The sequence below is a fragment of the Molothrus aeneus genome, chromosome 7 (assembly GCF_037042795.1).
Source record: "Molothrus aeneus isolate 106 chromosome 7, BPBGC_Maene_1.0, whole genome shotgun sequence".
Lineage (NCBI taxonomy): Eukaryota > Metazoa > Chordata > Aves > Passeriformes > Icteridae > Molothrus > Molothrus aeneus.
The window spans coordinates 13,004,442-13,024,417 of NC_089652.1; the positions used below are offsets into that span (position 1 = coordinate 13,004,442).

Sequence of the window (19,976 nt, forward strand, 5' to 3'; positions counted from 1 at the left end):
CTTACTCTGTTTTATAGTGAGCATGGCCTTAGGCATCCTATAAATACCATTTCTCCCCCGACCTTCAGCTAATAAATAATGGAAACTGTACAGAAAGAAATTTTCTTTCCATGAAGGAATGAGAGGTCCTGAGCTGCCCTCTATAAAACTGAAGGTGAAGCATGATTTGTTTTCACTGGTTTTATAAATGAAGAAAATGTGGGTGTGGGAGGGAACTAGAAAATGCCTCTAAGAGCTAAATGTGGCCTCCCCAACAGTGCAAGGTAGGATAATGTCTGGTGTAGGCACAGCTTCCCCCAGGACAGTCATACCCATCTGTGAAATGATGACAGGTGAGAGAAGTCTCTTGAAAGTCTCAGTGCATGGATAGAAGGAAGGTTCCCATTCTGATTTTTTCCCATTCTGAAGGTTCCCAGACTTTCATATCTAACAGGGGAAACCAACCTGAAAGTGGTTATAAATGAGTGTTCAAGGCAGCTCTTTGTGCACTTCAGTGAACTATGTCATCCAGAGGTGAGACTAAATTACCAGAGTGGCCTTTTTTGACATTAAAATCCACTTCTGTACACAAGTCCTTTTTGAGGCCTTTTTGCTCTGTTTTAATGATGTTGAAGTGCTGCAGTATAAACATGAGTCATGAAGGGTCCCTCTGTGTGCACACAAGGATGGCCAGACATGTTTCATTTTGAGAACCCATCACATGTGTGCTCTGTGTCAGGTTGGAAACGTGTCTCAGAGGAGAGACCAGGTTCATGGAAGCGGGGTCTTCCTCCTCCCCTGGCTGGAATCCAGCATGAGTCTGTGTCATGTTATGTTATATCATGGGGAAAAGCACACATTCACACTGCAGCTTGGTCTCTAAGGTTAGAGAAGGGTCAGAGAAGACCTTGTGTTCAGCACGTGGGTTTTACTGGCTAATTTTGAAGGCAAATGAGATTCAAGAGCAGGGTGCACATGATGAAAAGCATTTTTGGTCTGTCTTCATCCAGCAGCAATAAACTGCATATAAGCAGATCTCATCCAGAAAAAACCAACCAAATTCTGGGAATCGGCATTGTTAGATCATGAAATTCTGCCCAGGTAGCATTTCTTAATGTATGTCTCAGTGGTGCTTTCCAATGTCCTTTGAAATCTGCCTGGTGTGAAGCCTTGTATTCCTTGGAAGCCTGTGCTAAAACCTAATTTAGGGGAGGGATATCTAACAGACTCTTGTCTTTTGCTGCCCAAGTCTTTTCCCTCACATATTCTCTCTGTTCTCCATGAGCAAGTCCGTTGCTTTGTTTGGATTCACTGTGTTTATAGTTGCACAAAGCTGTGACGCTTTTTCCCATCATCATCTATATCACCTATTTAATGGATTTTTTATCTAAATGTGAAATGAGACCCCTGCTCATTGACTGGAGATTACAACTCTGACTGCAGAACAGATGTGATAAATAGTAATAAAGGTGCATGTCCCTTGGAGTTTTGTCATACTTTCCATATCTCTGTTCCCTCCAGTTTTCCTGTGTATCAGATGCTTAGAATGTGTCCTCGAAGCTATATTGGTCTTCTCTGTGTCTTATCTGTTCTAGGACTCTTGTCAGCCTTACTGGATCTCTCCTTTGTGTTAGGGGTGCATGTTGTGTTGCTGTTTCTTCTATAAATGCATTAATTTTTGTTTTTCCAAATTCAGTCTCAAGGATTTATTTCCTGCCACTATGTGGTTTTCTTTATAAACTGCCTCTTTCTGCTGGCATCACAGAAAAATGTAGCATTTCCTCCTTAAGCCCTTTTCCCGGCTTTTCTTCACAATCAGAGCTTTTTATGAGTTTCCTTAGTTTTCCAATTTGTTTTTATTAAGCATGTTTTTATAACAAGGGCTGTGATCCATCAGAGTAAAGGGAAACAAAAAAAAATTATGCCAAATTTGTGTTTGTTTGTTTAATGAAACAGAATTTAAATGGGATGAAGTCAAATTGGTGTTGATGATTTGACTTGATGGTAGCTGGTTCTAAGTGCTGGCTTTTGAGAGTGAGTCATGAAAGATCTCAGCATTTCAAAGCACAAATATAACTGTGGGGTGGTATTAGTATTGGGGAAAACTGTTGGGGCGGCTGTGCATTGTTGATCTTTGTTTGGGAAAAAGTATCTGTGTGTTGGTTAGTTAGTTAAACAGCACAGGCTTTTTGGTGGATAGATTTGAAACAGTGTTTAACCTGGACCATAGTTGAAGAGTAAAGGCCCCTTGAATTTGGGTGCCCATCCAGCACACCTCTATCCTTCTCTTCCCAGAATGACAGAGTGGGTAAGGTTGCAAAGGACCACAGTCTGTCATCTGGTTTAATCCAGGGTCATCCTGGAGCACATAGCACAGGTCTGTGTCCAGGTGGTTCTTGAATATCTCCAGTGAGGGAGGCTCCCCAACCCCGAACTCCCTCAGCCTTTCCTCATAACAGAGATGTTCCAGTTCCTTGATCATCTTTGTTGCCATCCTCTGGACTGGCTCCAGGAGCTCCCTGTCTCTCTTGTGCTGAGGAGCCCACAACTGGTCACAGCACTCCAGATGTGCCTCACCAGGGCTGAGCAGCGGGGCAGGATCACCTCCTGTGACCTGCTGGCAATGCTCTTCCTAATGCACCCAGGATCCCATTGGCCTTCTCAGCCACAGGGGCTGACTGATGGCTCAGGAACAGCTCATTGTCCACCAGGACCCCAAGGTCCTTTTCCACAGAGCTGCTCCAGCAGGCAGTCCCCAGCCTGGGCTGGTATGTGGGGCTGTTCCTCCCCAGGTGCAGGACCTTGCCTTTGTTGAACTTCTGATTGTTCTTCACACATTTGAAATGCTGAGATCTTTGTTGAACTTCTGATTGTTCTCCACCTCTCCAGCCTGTCCAGGTCCTTCCAAGGGCTGCACAGCTCTTCAGAAAGGGAGTTGCTCCAATGTGGGCAGGGAGCAGCCTGCCTGAAATGCTGTGTGGTCAGTAGTGGGGTCCCACTCTTGTCCCTCTGGAGGGTCCCCCCACTCTGCCACTGTGCACTGTAGTGGCCTTGAGCAGTGTGGCTCCCAGTGCCCTGGCCATGCACGTTAAAAGAGGGTTTGCCAAAGCCCCTCACATAAGGCAGAGGAGCCTGCCTGAGCCAGGGGAGGGATAGAAAGGGGACCCATGAACTCAGCTGCTCTGGGCTGTGAGGTGCTCTCCATTTGCTTGTCGGGACACCCTGGACTCTGGGCCTTCCTACTGTGTTTGTCAACTGTGCTGCTTAACCATCCTTTGAATCAGCCTGGGCTGCTTGCATGACAAAGAAATATTTTCCTGGTGTTTCAGAACCTTCCTGGTGTTTCTTTCCTGTGTGGGGGGAAGCTGCTGACTCCATGCAGGATCTGCTGGGGTTATAACAAAACAATGGGGCCTCGTCAAACAGCAGGGAGGCACACAGCTGGCTGCAGGCACCAGGGCTCTCTGGGTTCTTGGTTCTGCCTCTGTGAAAACTTTTCTCAAAAACTGTAGTCTACCTCCCCTTTATTCTAAAAGCTCTTAAACTGCGGGTATCTGTGAGGGATTTTTGTGTGGAACATAAGAACTGTAAAAATACAGGTCCTAAGCCATGTGCCATTGCTAATGATTCTGCAGGCCTGTAAAAAGCCAAATATTTTAACAGAAATTGAGGAGTGAAAACAAAGGACCTGCTACAATGAGAGATCACATGGCACCTTCCTTATGACTTGATCATGTGATTGCACTGGTCTGCATCCTGGGTATATTTTTTCATCTAATGGCTTCCTGAAAGAGTTGAATATGCAGAAAATTCACTGTCCTCCCAGATGCTAATCAGAACAAAAGTGGGAGTTCAGAAATATGAATGATAAAATTGTGGGAAAGCAGTACTCTCTGCCTAACTCTTACTTCAGTACCAGAACTGTGCTGGCAAGTTTGAGCAGTCTGTAGCAGCAAAAATCCTCACCAGTACCCCAATAAGTCGGAGAGCCTGACACCTACAGTCTTGGAAGCAAAACTTGCAAGTTGACTTTTTAAAGATCACATTTTCCAAGAGCAATGGCAGAGCTGTTTCAGCAGAGAAAAATACATGCCCTTTCATCCAAGAGCTGGTGGTTAGAGCATTCAGATATCTGTTTGATTTGATGGCTGGGCTTTGAATAGATAGGATGCTTCACAGCCATTGTCCTCAGAAAGCAGAGAAGCTGTAGCATGCTGATTTTACAGGCTGGGAAACTAGGACACCCAAGCTCTCAGTTGTTGGAGAGACGAAGTCAAGAGCAGAGCTTGAAAAGGATACCAGCTCCCTGATCTCCATTTTAATTAAATTATTTCTGCAATTGTCTTCCCTGGCAGTTTGACTGGTGGAATGTGGTCTAGCAGAGGAATTTTTGGCTGCAAAGTTTACAGGAATATTTTTCTGCGCCAGATCCTTGCCCAGTGTAAATTAAGATGACTCCACTAGCTACGATTATGGCACCAGCTATTTACTCCTCCCTCTGAGAATCTGTCCTGCTGTGCAGACAGTGGGCAGTGTCATATAAGTTGTTCTTTTTAATTTTAGTCTGTCTAGACACTTCTGCAGCACCCCTTTCCGGAAGAACTTTGTGCCAGTAGCTCTAAGCAGCACCACACTTCTCTGGTGAGAAACACTTAGCAGATACAATGTGGAGGTGCTCTGGTGTGCTCAAACTCAGCATTTTTAACCTTCATGGATCTGATGGTCTCAGTGTATTTTGGTGGAGAGGTGGCAGAGGGAAAGAACAGCAGCATTTCAGAGGGAGCGAGTCTGTTGTTTTCTGGTTTTTGACAATGTGTTGTTCCAGATGAGTGCTGGAGAAGGGTGGCTGGTGCAGATGCACCATTCCTATGGCAGGTTTTTCCCAGCAGTGGGTGACACCTCTGTGGGTAAGAAGGTCTTTTTCATGGTTTTAAAGGCTATTTGCTGGCCTTTTTTTATTATTAGTCAATTCTTCCTCCCATGCAATTTACTACCATTTAACCTTCAGCTTCTCTGATACAATTTGAGTCACATGGCATATGGGGGTGGTACCTCTCCAGCTTTCTGCAAACTTGTCACCAGGCACACACAGGACCTAGTTTGTACAAAATTCTCAGGTTTGTTGGCTGTGGTGAAGCAGGTGATAGGCTAGGACTGTTTTTCTTTGCCTTTTCATTCTCTTGTCATTCCCAAGCTACCAGAACTGTCTATAAATGTGTTTCTCAAGAGCCAAACACAGAAAGGCCATGACTCTGGCTGGGGCTCAGAAGCAGCAGCAAGACATATGTATATGTATCTATATATATAGAGATATGCCTTTTTGCTACTAATACTTCTGCTTGAATCCAAATGAACTTAATTGCTAATTCTCATAATAATTTAAAAATATTTGCTAACCATTAAGTCCTACCTTCTGTTGTTAACCACCTACATTTGTGTCTGTACCCAGCCCCCACAATGGAGGGTATTCATGGCTGCAGAAACAAAAGCCTGAAGATAGAGATCCTAAGTTGTTGAAAACAAAATTTCTTTTTGAGAAAACCATAAAGCACATACTATTTCTAGGATTCCACCCGAGCTTGATCAATACTAGTGAAGCAGAAAAGCAAAAAAGGCAGCTCCCAAAAAAGCAGCTTCCATGAAAATGGGTAAGAGATTCTTTGTGCAGGCTTAATGATTTTGAGAGAGACGTTTCCCCTGTGAATTGTTGTAGGAGTTTGCACCCCTTCCCCCACTCTCAGCAGAGGCAAGAACATATGACTATCCTCATGTAAGGCAGTGCAGTGTTAATAATGCTGCTGTATTGATCAAATTGGGCTGCTTTGTCACCAGGGACATCTGGGAGGATTTATTCTGACTCCTAAGGCTGTGCCTCCTAAAGTGCATTTTCCAGGCCTTTCACTAGTAAAGGGTGTGCTGTGCTTGTTGTCTAAGCCTGCAGGAGCAACATTTTCAAAAGATTTCATGGTGTCCCGTCATCCACTGCCTCTATCACAGGGCTCCCACCTCACTCCCACTCACAGCTGGATGTGGCTCAAGTTCAAAATTGCATTGTGGCAAGATCCAGTTGTTGTTTGCCCTTGGAGAGCCCCTGGAGGAGCAGCCACTGATTGCTGGAATGTGGATAAACATGGGGTGATGGGAACAGGAGAGGCTTCCTCTTTGCTTAGAAAGTGAGCAAAACCTCACTAAAAAAACAGCACAGAAGGGAAAACATGTGCAGGATGGTTTTATTTCTCCTCCTGTGCCCTCAGCTGATATCCATGACCTTGTTGAAAAGATCACGCTGCTTCAGAGGCTGCACGTGGTCATTTTTAAGTGTAGGGAGAAACCGAATGTGGCTTTTATTTTTCCATCTGATAAATTGCCAATTGCAGGTTTTACTTACAGAACACTCTTGAGTAGTCTGAGAAGAACACAATCACCTTGATATTATATTTATGAGTAAAAATGGTATGAGACAAAGAAAGCTCTTAGCTCACATGTAAAGAGGACTTTTAATGCAGTTTTTGCTTCCAGGAATGCATCATTACTCGTGGCAGAGAAGGGACACATTAGCAAGCTTGACAGGAGGACTGAAATGCCTGGGGGTACTCAGAGGCCTGGAGGAGCAATTTGCTATCATGCTTCTTTGACAGGTGTCGGGAGCTTGATGCTGGGGAGTGATGGGACATCTGCAGAGCAGGGAAGGGTTAGAGACACTTGAAATGGAGGAAGTCCGTTGTAGATGTGGTCACGGTCAGAGCACCTCCAAGGTGTTCAGAATTGCTGCCATGTATCCTGCAGGGGCTCAGAATGACAAAAGGCGTGCCTGGAAAATGATCCTGAATGCATAGGCTGCCGGTAGTGCTGGCTATAGCTAAAGAAACACACTTTGAGAGTGTTTCTGTCTCTCTCTCAGTTCCAGTTCCTGGACTGCAGGATCTGAAGCAGATCACTCCAGCAGACTAGGCCACCACAAGGCTTTCCCTTGAGCTGTAATATAATGCAGCTGCTTGGGAAGTGCAACTGCTTGGGAAGCTAAGCACTTTGGAAGCAGAGCTGTTTGGAGGTGAAGCAGTAGAGTACTCCCAGGAATGTTCCTGTGATGCAAAGACTCAGCCTGTGGTCTCACATGTGGCTCCTCTCCCACCATAAAGGCTACCTTTGTATGTTTATAACCAAAATAAAATTGCAGTTCCTGAAAGCTGTAATTTGTACTTGGAGGAACATAATGTTTATGTTTGCAACTGCAGGGATTGTACCAAAGCATGGGGACAGAGGTCTGCAGTGTTTGGGATGACAGGAGCTGGCTGCAGACTCCACCTTTGAGGGCTACTAAAAAACAGCTTTAGATACACAGTGTTAATGATAAACAAAATGCCAGGAAGCATTGGCTGTACCATGAGAGGACCCCTCTCCTGCAGCTGGATAGAGGCTGTCCTTCCTCGGTTCCCACCCATCCCCTTCCTGCAAACCATGCCAAGGAACCTGGCTGTAGTCTTCCAAGTTGTGACATTGGAGACTTCCATCACATCTCAGAAAGACAATAGAGGGAAGGAGTGATATAAAGCCAACCCACAAAGGCAGGCTTATCTTGGGAGATGCTGTATGGACTTAAGTAGACTAGAAAAAGGAAACTAGGAAAAATAGGACACTTAAGGTAAACTAGCTACATTTTTTAAATGTCCGAGTTGGAAATAAGCCAGATAACATGTCCACTGCTGGGCTTATAATGACTACAATATGTTTCCTCTTTTCCTTGTTGCTAAGTGGGTTTTGTTTGTTTCCTTTTTTGAGTGTAGTGGGGGACTGCAGTTCCTTGCAATGCATTTTCAGTAGTGAGCTGGAGCTCTCTATGGTGGTTTAGTGGGTAATGCTGTAGTACTGTGAACATGACATCTTCCAATTCCTGTCATCATCATCTGGTCCTTTTCCTCTTAGGGAAAGATGCAATGCTGAGTTTCATTTGGTTTGCTCAAGGAGGATACTTAAGGATGGGGCTGGAAAGCTGAAAGCCATACAGAGAGCCTCTCAACTGTGTGGGTGCAGGCAGAAGGGATGCCAAGAGCCTTGCCAGTGGAGAGATGCCTTCCTGTGGTATCATTCCTGCAAGGTGTTGCTGAGTGTTGTGCTCAGTGATGCACCTGGAATTAATTTGGACCCTCCCATTTAATTTTAGGGGGAAAATTGCCAACACAAACGAGTCGGGGTCTGGTGTTTTCCACAGTATTCTCCAATACATTTCCAAGGATATTTTTCTAGGAGAAACAGAATCTTTAAAAGAGAACATGAGAGGGGACAGTGACTTGCCTTGACTATGAAACTCCTGCCCAAGTAAAGAGTGTTGTTGAGGAAATGCAGTATGAATAAACAAGGAAAGGAAAGAGTGCTGATAGGGGAAGAGAGGTTGAAAATTAAGAGTCTTTCTGAGGTCCTGGAGGCAGACAGGTTTCTGAGAAGGGCTTAAACAGGTCCTGTTCCATTCTTGTCCTTCTGGAAGAGTAGAGCTTTTCCTAACCTGTTCCTACTGATGCTTTGTCACAGCACCCAGCCTCTGCTTTTCACCAGCCTACTTAAAGTAACAAAGTACCAGCTTTTGGGCCTTTCTGCATTGTAGTCTCTGTGGACTGCTGCAGCGTGCAGGTCCTATGAAATTATGTCACGATGGCTTATCATGCAGTGAAAAAATACAGGCTTGTGCACAGGAACATCTTGAATTAACCCTGATGGGTTCTTGGATGCTGGGAAGTCATCCTATCTTCCAGGAATGCCAAAACATTGCATTCCTTCTAGACTATTTTCTGGCTGCTTTGCTATTAATAACTTTGTCCTGAAATAGCACTTTCATATTGCAGCATATTAAAATCATAACAACTGGGTGGGTGTCCACAGTCAACAGACTGAAGCAAGTGAGCCAGAGTGCGAGCTGTGGTTGTGTCAATTGGCTCACAGAGGTGTGCTGACTCTGAGCAGCTGGGCTCTGACCTGCTGAGCTTTCTCCAGGCAGCAAATGGCAGGGCCCTCAATGGGATCTCCTGGCTTCCCGTGCCATCTGCAGCCGGTACCGTACAGCCTGCTGGGAGCTGAGCGAGGCTGAGCTGTGATCCTTCCACGGGGACTGAGCAGTGCCTCGTCCGGTTCTGACAGCACACCTTGTGATGCTAGTGATATCCACAAAAGGCTGTGCCAGATCCCCTCTCTTTTTTGGATCTAATGCATTTTGGGGATACAGATCTCAGATGCCTGTGAGCGGCTGCCTGGGTTGCTGTTGAGCATTTGAGCCAATACTGGCAGGCTCTTAACCAGTGTGCTCTCACAGATTGCTGTTAAAGAGGACCATGCTGCTTTTATCAGGGTGTGTAACAGCCTGAGTCCATTGCTTGTGAGATTTCGAGGCTGATCAAAATCACTGGTGGCTAAGGGTTTTGGAACAAGAGCCTTGGCAGAACAGTGTAGAAATGAATAGCAATGGAAAAACACCTTTGACTGTAATGTAGTATCCTTTGGAAGGTACCAGGCTTTAAAATGAGATGCACATTTACCTGCAATGGGATATTCAAGCATGGAGGCTGTTATTTCTGTGCACAGATGATGAAAACTCTGGCCTAGAAGTGGTAGAAACCAGTTTGTGAATACCTCTTATAGAGGACCCAAACTTTAAACAAAAGAGAGAGACAAGAAACAAATCCAAGCATCAGGATGTCTGAGAGTTGTTGTTTTTAAATTCTTCCTATTTTTCCATTTAGGTCACACTGTCCCTAATAAAGTAGACAAGATTTGTAATAGAAAATAACCATCTCCAGCCATCAAAAAACATGTTGAATTCTTTTTAATGTAAGCCACAGAGTTAAGTGGTGCTAATCAAGAGCAGTATTTCATGGATTTTGAGTGTTGGCAAGGTCCCAAGCTGATGTAAACAGGAACCATGAAATCGGGGCTGCTCTGTGCTGATTTACCCCAACTGAGAATCCGGTTGTGCTTTCCATCACTTTGTTTCTAGTCTGAATTTTTTTTTTTTCTTGGTGCAACAGCAAAACTCAAGTCTGTTGTCTTCTCTTTTCCTTGCCCAGATTGGCGTATTTATCACAGTAGCACACGCATCTTCTTGCTCTTGTAAGATAACAAATTGCCCAAATGATTAAAAGGAAATCAAAGAAAAAGGCAGCAAATGACTTTTTGTAAAAGCACTTGGACAGTTGCTGTGCTCCCAATAAAGTCTAAACTTCAGGCAAACAGCCCAGTGCTCCTCACATGGCTGGAGGCAGGCTTTGGTCCTATATGTTTATTATCATTTAGAAATGGTATAAATGCTCCTTTATTCTTTCTTGTTTGGCCCTTATTCTCCAACGCATTCCCCTCCTGCTTCCTGTTTCCCAGACAGGTCCCCACCTCTTCCTCCCCACAGCCAAAAATAATACAAAAGGGAACATACAAAAGATTTTTTGAGCCCTGAGATGTGATAATGAATGGGCAGGGTAGACACAGTAGTCCCAGCACAAAAATGTTGATCACGCAAAGTCAGTATGAGGAATTGCACGTTTGGGGTTAGGAATTCAGTGTTATGCATCCTCTTGTTTAATATATTTTTAGGTCAGAGCAGACGAGATGACTCACAACCCAGGACTCTTAGGAAATGTGTGTGTACTGAGTGTATTGATCACATCTCCAGGTTTGGTTTAATAAGCTCATTGTGACAGACTGTGCTTATGAACATGCTGTTGTTGCCTGAGAGTGCGTGAATGCAACTGCTGTGTACGTTTGTGTCAGCTGTTGGGAAAGAAATGTTAAGATACCTCTGGATGTTAATAAAATGTCTCTAAAGAATACATTTTTTCATTCATGAACCTAACTAGAGTAATTACAAGGAATCCAATTCTGCTGTGTAACCTCCTTGCAATACTTTCTAAGGATGAATCTTAATTGAGGATCGAGACCTAAAATATTGCTCTTGCTTTGTACATTCCACAGTCGTCAGCATTTGCTCTTGCGTATCCATTTCCTGTGAGAAGTTTACCACACTCTGGGGCATGCTTTGAACCTGATCCTTTGATTTCAGTGGGAGCTAGGATTGACAATTCAAGGAACTAATTGTGATTTTTTGCTGTTTATAATGCTAAACCAAAGCTGCTTCCAAACTGGATGACAACAGGTTAAATACAGGCTTGATGAAGTTTGGAGAAAAGTTTGCAGTGAGGGCCACTAGCCAGCTCACTGAAAGCCATCCAAGGTTGTTATATAAATAAATGCTCTCTTCAGAAACATTTTGAAACATTCTTACTTTATATATAATTTTTCAAATGGTCATTATATGGCTACTTGCTGTCTTGACTGTATGGCAGCATGCAGGGTATGTGATGGTGTGCCAGCACACATGGCTTTTATCATATTTTGATACTAGCACAATGGATTGCTCGCACTTTTGAATTCTTGGTTTGGCTATCCTTAATCATTTGCTGACATTGATGCTATTTTTTGTTGTTGTGACTGGTCGCAGATATTTTTTCTGTCTTTTTTAAATGATCAAAAAAACCCAACAAAAGCCCTCCAAAGCCCTGGTTCAGTGTTTGCAGATTTCTTTCATCCTTTTTTTTTTCCTATCTAGATGCCTATCAAATTCAGCCACGCTTAGCTGCAGTCCTTTGTTCAGTATCTCATAACCAGTGCACTGCCATTCTCTATGCTTAAGGCCCAAATACCACAGATTTTTATTGAAAAAATTCGGCTTGTCCATTCAAAAGAATATTAGTTAGATAAAGCTGTATTTCATTATCACCAAGTTAGGGAACAAAGCCTGATTTTTACTCCTTGGTCAGAGTTATGGGTTCAGACTTTTTTCCTATTTGAGACATTTGTTACCTCCCATTTCTGCTGGTGAAAATTGGTAATTTCTGGTAAAGTTGATTTTGATCTTTTGATCTTTAGAGTCTGATTAAAATCTTTGATAACCCTGGTTACATCATGCTCCAGAGCAACAGGAAAATGAGTCATGTTTATATGAAAGTAGTGATTCTGTCCTTTATATCCACATTTTTACTTTAAAATTATCTTTGCTGAATGCAGTTGAGGCTTCTGATTTCAGCATTTCTAACACACTGAAGAAGTATAAGAAGAGAAGATCCAGGGACAAAGCCATCTGGGTCATGGTAGGAGGGTTTATTGAGAGTGCTGTTGTGCATGAATAACAGTGAATGGGCTGGTTTGGCTAAATACACTTCCTTAACGGTTCATTCTTTGGGCTGAGACCAAGAGGGAAAATGGGCACAGGCCATTATTGTATTGAAGAAATTAGCACACAGAGACTTCAGTCCTGTGTAGGGGAGTCAAGAATTAATAGACTTGTCCATTTCAGACTGGTGGCTGGTGTGACCCATTCGGACAGTGTTAGGGAGGACTGGCCTGATGCCTGAGGCATATGTTGAAGTTACGACAGGAAAACGAGTCTTTCTATCATATGATCTTTCCTTGCTGACTGTGCCTGTGCCTGCTTTTTGCACTTGGCAAAAGCCTGTTTGCTGAGCATCCAGTTAACTTGATTTCCTTAGTATATACAAGGGATTAGGAACATGCATACAAAAATGTACCACAAGTGAGCTGTCAATAAGTATCTTATTGTGGTACCTGAAAAGTGGTTTTAGCTCTCTTTTTTTTCAATGAACTATACAACACATAGGCAAGATGTGCTGTGAAGACATGCGACATGCAAGACATGTGAATAGTTTTGTCTTAAAACGTTTGCAATAGAAATTATTTGCTATTGCCTGAAACTTTCTTATATACTTTCATTTCAGGCTGCAGTTTTCCATTTTTTCCCAAGTGTATTTTGCAAAACTACTTATTTTAATACTAAAATTCTGTTTATTTTATTCTGTCCCAAATGTTAAGCTTCTGATGTGCTGCAGCTTTTTCATGACTAGCAACTGCCCAGTAAAAGTTGCCAAGAGGAAAAGCTGGAGGTTTTGGCAGCTGGGTGGGAACAGATGACAATCTTGGAATAGATGGGCAAGAGTACTGGGCTTTGTTGTTGTTGTTCAGGAAGCAATGAAGGCCTTTGGCAGTGGGAAGAAGATCTATCATTCAAATCTTGGTTTAGGGTTAAGGATAAAAAATAGCACGGCATTTCAGGGGAGGCAGGTAAGTTTTGAATCTTTTATTCCTCTTAACTTCAGGGCTGCCCCACAACATCCAGTTCAATTTCTGCCTGTGGTATCAGCAATGCAAGTGTTGGTGTCGCTCAGAGCTTTTGCTGTTTTGGTGCACAATGAAACACTGATACTGGCACTGGAGCTGGTGCCACTGTTTGCTCTGAGCCTGAGAGAACAGCAGTGGCACTGACCTTACTGTTACTGTTTTGGGTTGTCTTCAGTTGGAGACACTTTCTCTTCCAATGCAGTCTTGATATTTTCACCGTTTTTTTACAGATGAAGCCCCTTTTTTACATGCCAGTGGAAAGCAATGGGGTCATGATGGAAGTTGAAATTTGACCTTCGCTATTGCATATGTAACTCTGCTTTGCTTGTGTAAATTACAAAGAGAATCCTTTCAAGTATTGTAAACAGACCTGGTAGATCAGACTTGCTTGTCAGCCACATTAGACATTTTCATTTTCTGTCACAGCCTGATCTAAGTATCCAACTTCCTAATTAGGTTTTGGATAGCTTCCAAGTTCAGTGCTTGATGTCCAATTATATCTGCAGTAAAATGGCACTTAGAAGTAACTAGCACTTCCAGATAGGAACTTCTGATGATCTGCTAGAAAAATTCAGAAACAAGACATTATAAAATACTTCAGCATCAATAAAACAGAGGAAGCCAATGAACATATTGATACAGTGCCTTCCCTAATGTGTCTGTCCTCAAATTATTATAAGTGCTTGGCCTTTTTTTTTTACCCTTGACAGAACTTTACTGTTGCTATATTGTCCTATCTTTACCTGTGCAAAGCACCCAGAAGTCTGAGTGCTTTAAAGACTTCACAACATGGGCAGGTGCTTCTCAAGCGACCTGTTATTTTTCAAAAGTCTGTATGGATGGATGAAATTCCAGTAAATAACATGGTTGTCAACCAAGACTAGTTCTTTGCATTTCATTGGAGCAAGTTTAGATTCATAGCCTGAGAACTAGGTGTATATTTTGGTTCATCGGGTGGAATTAGGTTTTCCAGAGCTGTCTGGACCTGAACCTGGATGCCAAACTTGTGTCCCTGCAAAAGCTCCTGGCCTTTGGGCATGACTTTCCCCTGTCATTCTCTAAAGGGGAGATACACTGCCTTGAGACTTGGCACATTGGTAATGCTGGTGGTCCCAGCTAGAACCTTCCTTCTGGTTCCTCTCTGGGGGAGAGAGATGAAGTCAAACATCAGCATCATGAGTGGTGACTCCAGTTCCTTCATGTCTGGAGTTTGAATGTTCTGGATCAACTTTAACCTGGATAGCTGATAGACATCTTAAAATACAGACTCTGAACCAAGTCAAGTATCTGCAAGTCTGGGAGGGATGCAGAGTCTGAGGTTTGTTTTCCTTGTTGCAGTTAGTGGCAAAACAATCTTGACTTCTACTGGCTGTAGAGTTAGGTGAGTACTAAGCTCTGCTGAAAATGGTACACATGTATCACATCTTTGCTGTCAGAGGCACACACTGGATTTCTCTTGAGTTGTATTTCATAGTGGTGAGCATACTCAATGTGTTTCATAAATAATCTTTACTTTCATTCTATGAGTTTTAGAGGTAAGAATCCAACTAGATTAGAGCTCATACCTTTCTCAATTGACAAACGTACTGAGCACTGAATTTTCCTGGACCAGTGACTGCCATCTCTGAAAGGACTAACAAGTAGGTCCTTAGCAGGCATAGGACAGCTCTACAGTGCCTGTCCTGTGTGAAGGATCTGGTACTGCACACGGAAGTGTCATGGAATGCAGTTCATGTGTATTCTGCCACTACATGTGCCCCAGAGGACTTGGATGATAGTGTAATATGGGGAGCAAAGAGATGTTTTGAATTACTGGGAGGGAACACACATTTCTTGCAGGTGATGGAAATGTTCCTTTGTTGGGGAAGTGAGACTTTTTGCAACTGTATCTGAAACTGAAAAATCAGACAAAGGCCTTGACAGGATTGTCCATATGCCAAACTGTTGGCCTTTTCTATCTGGCTTACTTCAAGTATGTGGGGTCTCACAAAGTCACATCCTATTATTTGTCAGCCATGAATCATCATTTCTTTTAACTGGTTAAACTGAGGAGCAAGGTGCAAGGAGAATGACCCTCATTAATCAGGGCAGATGGGTTGAATTAGTGGGTCACACTTTTTTATCCCTAGCCAGTGGAACTGGCTTGACAGCCAACAGCAGTCTTATGGCTCTTCCTCTTTTGTTCCTGAAGGGAGCCATTTTCTTCTTCCCTTGGCAATTTTTAGAGTCTTTATTGCTGTGTATCATACAGGCATTGGATAAAAAGTTTAATACCCACCACATTGCCTGCAGTGTAGCAACTAAAGGGCAGTGGGAATGCCTGTCCTGTGTGGTGTACTCCATCCTTACACAAAGCTCCCTCTCTTGCACCACTGGTGAGGAGAAGCTGGATGTCCAGCAGAACTTTGATAAGAGCATGACAAGAGCAGCTCACTCCTGTCTGAGATATTCTTGAACTATTTTCCTACCAGGCTGGTAGTGGAAGTGGAGATCTATAGGGATTCACCATCATTCAGCAGTTTGGGTTCGTGTCTCTGTAGACAGTAGTCCTGCTCCTCCCACAAAAAAAAAAATAAATTCCAAAACAAAACAACAGCTACAACAACAACAACAACAAAAAAAACCCAGTAGCTTTTTATGTGCTCAGTAGCAAAAAGCTTTGTGAGAATGATGACCAAAGAACTTTTCTGCCCCTCCTGGTGGTCTACCAGCCTGGAGTGGGGACTTTGGTGGTCTCAGCCTGACTGGTTTCTCTAGGTCAGTGCTCAAGACAAGGTGGTGGGCTTAGTTGGCCTAAAAATTGTCATGCCAGGGCAAGGAGTGAAGAAAGCAGGCTGGTTTCTAAACCCTTCCTCACCACTCCCTGGGAGATTGGGACCACAAGAAGAGAAGGTCACATAGGTTACTTGGAATAAGCTGGGAAGTGCATATAGGGAAAGATTCTTTGTTTCTGCCACCAAAAAAAAGGTGCAGCAGCAGGTAGGGCCCTGGCGGGAGGTGAGGGAAGGGCTGTGGCCATAGCCCCTCGCCAGGCTTTGTCTGCCATGCAGATTAGGTGCAGGGCTTTTCTGGCTCAGCAGTTGCTAGGCTCTTCCCTGCTATTGACTTGGTGGAGAGGCTGAGGGGGGTGGGTGGGAGGGACTGCATTACATTGTTTCTTTGAGTTGTTTTTCTCCCCCCTTCTATGGGGAGATGGGCTTGATCCTCTGGTTTTGGATTTCAGAGGCAGAAGGCAAGACATGACCAGCTGGTGTCTTGAAATGGCACAGGTGCAGTGGCTGCGGGAGGGGGGAGCCAGGAATAATTACAGGTTTGTGAAGCATCGGGCTCTGCCTGAAAAGGGCTCATCGAGAAACCGCTCTTTATGGAAAATTAATGGTGAAGCTGGAAAAACTGTCAGGCCCACTATTGTTGTCATGGGGTAGTGATGCCTTAAAGGAGCAGCACCTCCTGCTTGCCTCCCCTCCATGGGCAGCCCAGAGCTGGCATGCAGCTTTCTGATCCCACAGCAATTGAAATTTCATGTCACTGTCATCAGATTTAATGGCCTTGAGTCCTTGTCTCTTCTCCCTGCTGCTGCCCTCCCCCTTTCCACCCCTAATTTGTGATTATGCTTGCTCTTTCCTTTGGAAGCCTTTTATTTATTTGGCCCCTAAACCTGTTTCTGCCCCATTGGATGAAGGCTAAGTGGACCAGAAAGCCCAAATTACATGATGTGAAGAACTCAAAAGCATTGCCTCTCCTGGTGGTGGGGGTTATTACTGAAAGACTATGTGGCATGTTGGAAAGCTTCTCCCAAACCCATTAGGATTTATCTGGGGAGAGACCAGACTCCCAGCTAAAGCTCTTTCTCATAGTCCCAGAAATGCACCTTATAAAGAAAACAGAAAGGTTGCTGAGGCAAGTACAATTGATTGCGTCCCACACCCAGGCCTGTGTACAGACAGTCTCATACCTCTGACTATAACATACATGCTAAAGTGTAGCATGTCTCACCTGCATATATTCTGTTCTCTTGTTTTTTGTCCATCTCTACAGATCAGATCTATAATCAGCTATTATTTAAAAAAGAAACAACAGTGTGGCAGATATTGTGGTGAACTTGAAAGCCATCCCACCACATTGTATCTCTGCAACCAATAGTGCTGTTTGTGGGAGCTTTGAAAGTAATAATCTCAAATTACCTGCCAGTTCCTAGAGAGCTGTCAGTGGGGCCTCCTTACATTCCTGTTGATGAGACCTTTGTACTCAGAAGGCAGAAGTGTCTGTCTCTCCTCTGGTCATATGAAGCTTTTATTTCTTGATCAGATGCTGGACTCTCCAGATTGAGATGTAGTTGGGTCACCAGCTCCCATAGATTAAAAATTTTCGTCTAAAACCCCTTTCTTAATATTGGTAGAAGTGTTCTCTGAGGAGTAGTTTTTAGAGGTTTCTAAAATGTATTAGTTAGAATGTCTCTTTCTCCAAGCCCTGTGAAATCACAGTGGTGGTATTAAACTAGCTATCCTTTCAAGCTGCAAGAAATGAAAAACAGTGCTAATAAACTCCATTAAAAGCTCCTGAAACTACAGCAAATGGTTCTCTATAAACAATAAAAGTTTTTAGTGTTGGCTGTGGAGGACACTGGGGCAGTGCTTTGGTGGCTGAAGGCTTTATTGGAGCAAGCTCAGGACACTTCATAATAAGACACATTCACATAGGAGGTTCATCCCATCCTTGTGCTGATGATCGCTGCTGTGGAGGTGCAGGAGCACGTTTTTATGTGAAAGCATCTTTGACTGCAACTTCACCTACTTTTTAATAAAGGGGTGAGTGTGTGTTTGTGTGCAAGTCTGGTGTCCTGTACACAGGAAGCTCCATTTGACCAGATGTGCCAAAACTCCCTCTAAAACTGACAGAAGTTAGGGGTTTTTTCTGTCACCTTTCCTTCTCTCAGGCCCTTTAAACAAGCTGTGGTCTCACTGGAAGCTTTTCTACCTCCTATCTTAAAATGTCACACTTCAGAATTGTGTTGTTCAAGGATGATTAGGTCCCAGCCAACTACACTGAGTTAAATTTGGAGAGAAAGTTAATGTTTGTGAAGGAAGAGGAAGCAGTAATTTGGAAAGGTTATTTTTTTGTTTGTAAGTGCCAAATGATGAGTCTATTAGGATAGTTTCATATGGAAGTGACAGATTATACTTTAAGTTGGGAAGGCCCTGGTGCCCATGGAACAACAATGTACAGACTTTAATGAAAATGTAGTGGATACTTTCTGGTTGTTGATCTTCACTTCTAGTATAATACCTGCTACTATATGTGGTTATTCCCAGACTATCTCTGAGCAGCCTCAAAGGAGTGACAAATCTTCATGTCTCCCAGGGTGTGACTATCTCACTGGAAGATGCTGCTGTTGATGAGTTCTGTCTTGGAATGCCTCTGGACCATGTTCTGCCCTCAGTGGCAGCTAAGCTGCAATCTCTCTCTAACAGCGATTTCTCTCCCTCCCATCTCCCTTTCCCTTCTGCAGACATGCCTGGAGTTGGAGCGATACCTTCAGACTGAGCCACGGAAGATCTCTGAGACCTTTGGTGAGGAGTTGGACTGTTTCCTTCATGCCTCCTCAGCCCCAGATGCAGAGGACAATATACGGCGGCTGGAGCCCATCCTTTTACCAGTGGAGACGAGTACGTGTGACAAAAGCGCCAACATGGACATCATCCTCTCCCGTGACAAGCTGCTGTCTGAGACGTGCCTCAGCTCACAGTCCACCAGCTCTTCCACAGAAGCCTACACAGCCGTCAACCAGGCCCAGCTCAATGCAGTGACCTCATTAACCCCCCCTTCCTCTCCGGAGCTCAGCCGCCACCTCGTCAAAACCCCACAGACTCTCTCAGCGGTGGATGGCACAGTGACATTGAAACTGGTAGCCAAGAAAACTTCACTCAGCTCTGTGAAAGTGGGTGTAGCAACAGCGACTGCGGGGACAATAAAAAGTGGGCAAAGTGACAGTGAGCAAGGAGGTGCAGGGACAGAAGCATCCCCAGAAAACAAGAAGAGGGTTCATCGCTGTCAATTTAATGGGTGCCGGAAAGTTTATACAAAGAGCTCCCACTTAAAGGCTCACCAGAGGACTCATACAGGTACTTATGCAGGATGCTTCTCACATCTTGTCCTGTCACCTACCCATAACCATCTCTTTTTTTTCTCATTTAGAAAAGAAAAAAAAATCTCTTCTGAAAGTCCAAGCTTTTGTCTATGAAACAGAACAGTGGAAAATATGGTAGTCCAGCAAATGTACCCATTATTCAATAGAACAGAGGAGTTCACCATCTACCATTGACCTGTTGGGGTTTCATATGTCTTATGGGGCTTGATGCAGAGTAATTTTAGGATACTTAAGGGACGTAGATGTATCATTCATGTTAAAACTATGTGCATGTCACTTCGGGTTTTTGGCACTCACTTCCCCAAGACAACTTTAAAAATGTAGAGTTTAGTCAAGTGTTATTTTCTTCAAATAGAAAATAGCGTGGGTAGGTTTTTGGTGCCTTTTGTATGGGAGAAAGAGAAATGTGTTTCAGATCTTAAATATGTGGTTGAGGAATAATCTGTGCATGAGGCAGCGTGTGCATATTCAGATGTGTAGGCATGCAGAGACACATACCCTTCAGACACTCATGATCTTGGACTTCTCCAGTGCTAAAATATAGTGAGAACAAATAAAAGAATGACATGGAGTTTGAATGAAATAGTGTAGGTAGAGAGGGAATGGGCTGTACGGATAGATGTGAGGCTGTTATTTTGGGTAACATTTACAAATCTTATATATATATCTGTGTGTAAGC

General features: G+C 43.6%; 1 protein-coding gene across 2 annotated transcripts in view; it reads left to right on the forward strand.

Annotated features, from left to right (window-relative positions):
- Positions 1-19,976, forward strand: part of KLF7 (KLF transcription factor 7) — a 57,002-nt gene that overhangs the window by 11,881 nt on the left and 25,145 nt on the right. The window contains exon 2 of one of the 2 annotated variants that reach the window (XM_066553596.1): positions 18,659-19,271. In XM_066553596.1, coding sequence (XP_066409693.1) covers positions 18,659-19,271 — 613 coding nt within the window. The remainder of the gene's footprint in view (positions 1-18,658; positions 19,272-19,976) is intronic. The other variant, XM_066553597.1, reaches the window with a different exon arrangement.